Source organism: Pelodiscus sinensis, chromosome 4 (assembly GCF_049634645.1).
Source record: "Pelodiscus sinensis isolate JC-2024 chromosome 4, ASM4963464v1, whole genome shotgun sequence".
Lineage (NCBI taxonomy): Eukaryota > Metazoa > Chordata > Testudines > Trionychidae > Pelodiscus > Pelodiscus sinensis.
In genome coordinates this window covers 133197041-133200827 of record NC_134714.1, presented here as the reverse complement: position 1 = coordinate 133200827, position 3787 = coordinate 133197041, and the positions used below count along the sequence as shown (strand labels likewise).

Sequence of the window (3787 nt, the reverse complement as noted above, 5' to 3'; positions counted from 1 at the left end):
AACGAGATAAATCTCTATTTGGTGAACTCCTTCACAACCAGAATAGGATAGAAGCTGGTGAGATAAAACCCATCACCATCCAGGTAAGCACTGGAATCTGTAAATGCCATTTATATCTTGTTTTCTAATAAGGCCGTGTATCTTTTTTAAACTTTCCCTTGCCTCCTACTAATGTTCAAGTATAGAAAATTTTTATTAGGATTCTTGTTCCACCCAGGAATGCACCAATCTGAAATTAATTCATCTAAAAGAGGAAATATCACCTTAAAATCTTTATTACAAACGTCTTTCTTTGACTCTATCACCACCATTAGCTGAAGGCTCATGAACTATATAAAAAAATCTCTCTCTCTCTCTCTCTCTCTCTCTCTCTCTCATAAACACTCTAAAAATGTATGTAGAATATAGAAATGTAATCCAGTCATCTGAGTAAAATAACTCATATAGGGTCAAATTTGCAGTATATAGAAGCTATTGGTGAGTCTAATCCATGTAATATTGATCCAATTGGAGTCTGAGGTAAAGACAATCCATTTTTTTTTGGCAAAAATCTTCTTCCTTAAAATGCTTATGAACTAAACTTTTGAGGAAAAAAACCATAATGCAGGCTTTTTGAACAATTTCAGATTTTTTTGAAAGCCTTAGCATAGGAAAATGTCCTACCCTACGATTTTTTGGTTTCTGATTTTCAATGCATTTTGAGGGGAATTTTTTTTTTGTTTTCCTTATAATTTTCCATGGAAAGATTCTTTTGTTTGATTTTAGCAGTTCTATTTATGTTTAAAGAAAATTTGGCATCATTTATAATAGGTTTGAAGCTACCTAAAGGAATTGAACCTGATGGAGGGACTTAGAGAATCAGTCTAGACTGGACCTCTGTGATTAGCACCAATTTAGCACAAACCTTTGTGTGTCTAACACAGAGAGACCGATCCAGACTATAAGGTTCATGATGTAGCCTAGATCAAAGCATCCCAATCAACCAATGAGCACAGACTTGGCACTGTGCTAAAACAATATTTCAGCTATTTCTTCCTAGCCTCAGGGAAATGGGAGCAGGGATGAGGGGTAAATCCAGAGACCTCCTAGACAATGAGCAAGGGGTATAGAGCAGACACAGAGGTAGACAGACTCCCGTGCTCCAGAAATTCAGGTTGTGATGAAGAAACAAAGGCAAACACTTGCTCCACAACACACATAATTAGCCCCTCTGATGCCCTCTTCTTTCGACTTCCTATATTGCCAACCATCCTGCTCCCTCCAGATCTTCATAGATCATTGTAGAGATATTGAGGAACATCTCTACCCTGCAACACACTCCCATAATTGCCAATTAAAGAGGAAAATTTGTCTAAGCAAAATTGTTTCAAGGGGTCTTAAGTTAGGTGTAGCCTCTAAAGGAGATACAATATCTGCCTTGCGGTTTCATTTTTATCTCAGGAACGTTGGCTCACAAACTGGGGTTGCATTGACAAAACTGATGATCCTGGCAGAGACATTCCAAGTTTTCGTGGGGAAAAAATACTTAAGGATGAAACTATTGATTATTGATTCCTTAAATCAGATAGCGTACCAATGAACACTGTAGTACCATGCATATGACCCAAAGCAAAGTCAAAAATCTGGGTGATCATGAGGACAAACCCATGGCTGAAAATTTGCATAGCAGAAGGTATTTAACAATGCAGCTGGGATAAAATACAACACACATCCTAAAAGTGCTTGTTGCAAAGCATAGTGAAAACAGAGTTTTTCTCCTTACTCCTGAAATCGTCTTTAACGATGCATACAACTTCCTCAGTGTGCATGCAGAATAAAATGAATCCCCCCCCAACAGATTTTCCAGAATAAATGTTTTGAGTATGTACTGTTCTGTTTCTGCAATTCACGTTGAGCTCCCGTTGTTCCTTGAGTTAAATATTGGGCCCTTTTTTCTCTTTGATTACTACTGAAGCAGTAGAGTTGGACTATCAGGGCATTCTTGTTGTTCATCTCATCATTGGTCATCATGCAATGTGTAGTATTAATTTCCTTGTTTTGTATCATAGCAGGTGAATTAGCTCTGTGCTGTACACCCATTGTCCCACTGAGTCCATGGCGTTTGCACATAATGTGACTAAATTCATCCTTTTGGGCCTCACCCAGGATCCAGAGATACAGCGTGCATGCTTTGTGCTGTTTTTACTCTTCTATCTAGTCATTGTGCTGGGAAATCTCCTCATCATTGTCACTGTAATATTCACAGAGTGGCTGAGCTCCCCGATGTATTTCTTCCTGGGCTACCTGTCCTTCGTAGATATCTGCTATTCCTCGGTCACGGCCCCCAAACTCATGGGCGACTTCCTCGCGGAGAGGAAAACCATCTCCTTCAATGGCTGCCTGACACAGCTCTTTATGGTCCACTTTTTTGGGGGCACTGAGATCTTTATCCTCACCATCATGGCCTACGACCGTTATGTGGCAATCTGTAACCCGCTCCTCTATACGACTATTATGAGCAAGCACGTCTGCGGCTGGATGGTGGCGGCGTCCTGGTTGGGGGGCTTTGTGCATTCCATGGTCCAGACTCTTTTAACCATCCAGTTGCCCTTCTGTGGGCCCAATGAGATGGACCACTACTTCTGTGACGTCCACCCTTTGCTGAAACTGGCCTGCATGGACACGTATGTGGTGGGCATCATGGTCGTTGCTAATAGCGGGATGATTTCTCTGACCTCTTTTGTTGTGTTGGTTGTTTCCTACGTCGTCATCTTAGCCTCCTTGAAAACTCACTCTTCCGAAGGGCGTCTCAAAGCGCTCTCCACCTGCGCCTCCCACATCACGGTCGTGATTTTAAACTTTGGGCCTTGTATCTTCATCTACTTACGGCCTTCCACCACCTTCTCGGAGGATAAGATGGTGGCTGTCTTCTACACCATTATCACCCCCATGCTGAATCCTTTGATCTACACCCTGCGAAATGAGGAGGTGAAAAATGCCATGAGAAAATTGTGGAGCAGGCACGTGAAGGTGGGCATCAAATGGCCAATGTGAGGTGAGAAATGATGTTAGTTCTTTAGCCTGGTTGTAAAGGTTGTAAACAGGTTATCTGAATACAACTGTGATGAAATTATAGAAAAAGGAGTATCCAAGCTTTAAGAAGGTTTCTTTCATCTTTGTCCAAGGGTTATAAATTGTTGCAACTTAGGACATAAAACAGTCACTAACTAACTGAGGTTAAGAGGAAACTCTTCCTATGGGCAGTTTATTTCACATTTATCTAAAGCAGCTAGCTACTGTCTGAGGATACAGGAGTAGAATTTCCATTGACTGATTGGGTACCATAATTTTGGGGAGAGGATGATAGAAAGCACAAGCCACATATGAGCAACATTAGTCTGATAGGTTAGTGTACTAATAAGTGTTTAGACACAATCAGAAGGGAGATGTGTAAGAACCTTTATAGTACAAAAGAGATTAATTGATTATAAATCGAGAAAGGAACAATTGCAATGTTTAGATTATTAAGGTGTGGGAGAAAAATCAAATAACTCCAATTATGTCTAAGGGGGGACTGTGGAGGAAATCAAAACTCTCTAAAAGAAAACCGCAGTAAGGGTTAAAAGTTTTCCAGGCCTCTCTCTCTGTAACAGAGAGAAATCATCTTAACTCTAATCAAGACCCTTACAATGTCTCCTATCTCAACGTATGGAGACTCCTAGTCTGTCACAGTTCGTCATGTAAACTCTTATCTCTGTCACAGTTTGCCTTGTAGACTCCTCACTCAGGTTCTCATGTGCCTTTGTAC

General features: G+C 40.7%; 1 protein-coding gene across 2 annotated transcripts; it reads left to right on the top strand.

Moving 5' to 3' along the window:
* Positions 1-2061: 2061 nt before the first annotated feature.
* On the top strand, positions 2062-3530 carry LOC102453965 (olfactory receptor 4S2-like). 2 transcript variants are annotated; one of them, XM_075926089.1, is made up of 2 exons: positions 2062-2999; positions 3500-3530. In XM_075926089.1, the coding sequence occupies exons 1-2, from the start codon at positions 2095-2097 to the stop codon at positions 3528-3530; spliced, it is 936 nt and encodes a 311-aa protein (XP_075782204.1). In that variant the 5' UTR covers positions 2062-2094. The 2 variants fall into 2 exon arrangements, with proteins under 2 accessions (XP_075782204.1, XP_006116498.2); XM_006116436.3 differs by lacking the exon at positions 3500-3530 and having other exon boundaries at positions 2062-3033.
* Positions 3531-3787: the final 257 nt, after the last annotated feature.

Excerpts from the sequence above, each read along its gene's own strand:
- LOC102453965 (XM_006116436.3), top strand. The coding sequence starts at position 2,095 with ATGGCGTTTGCACATAATGTGACTAAATTCATCCTTTTGGGCCTCACC.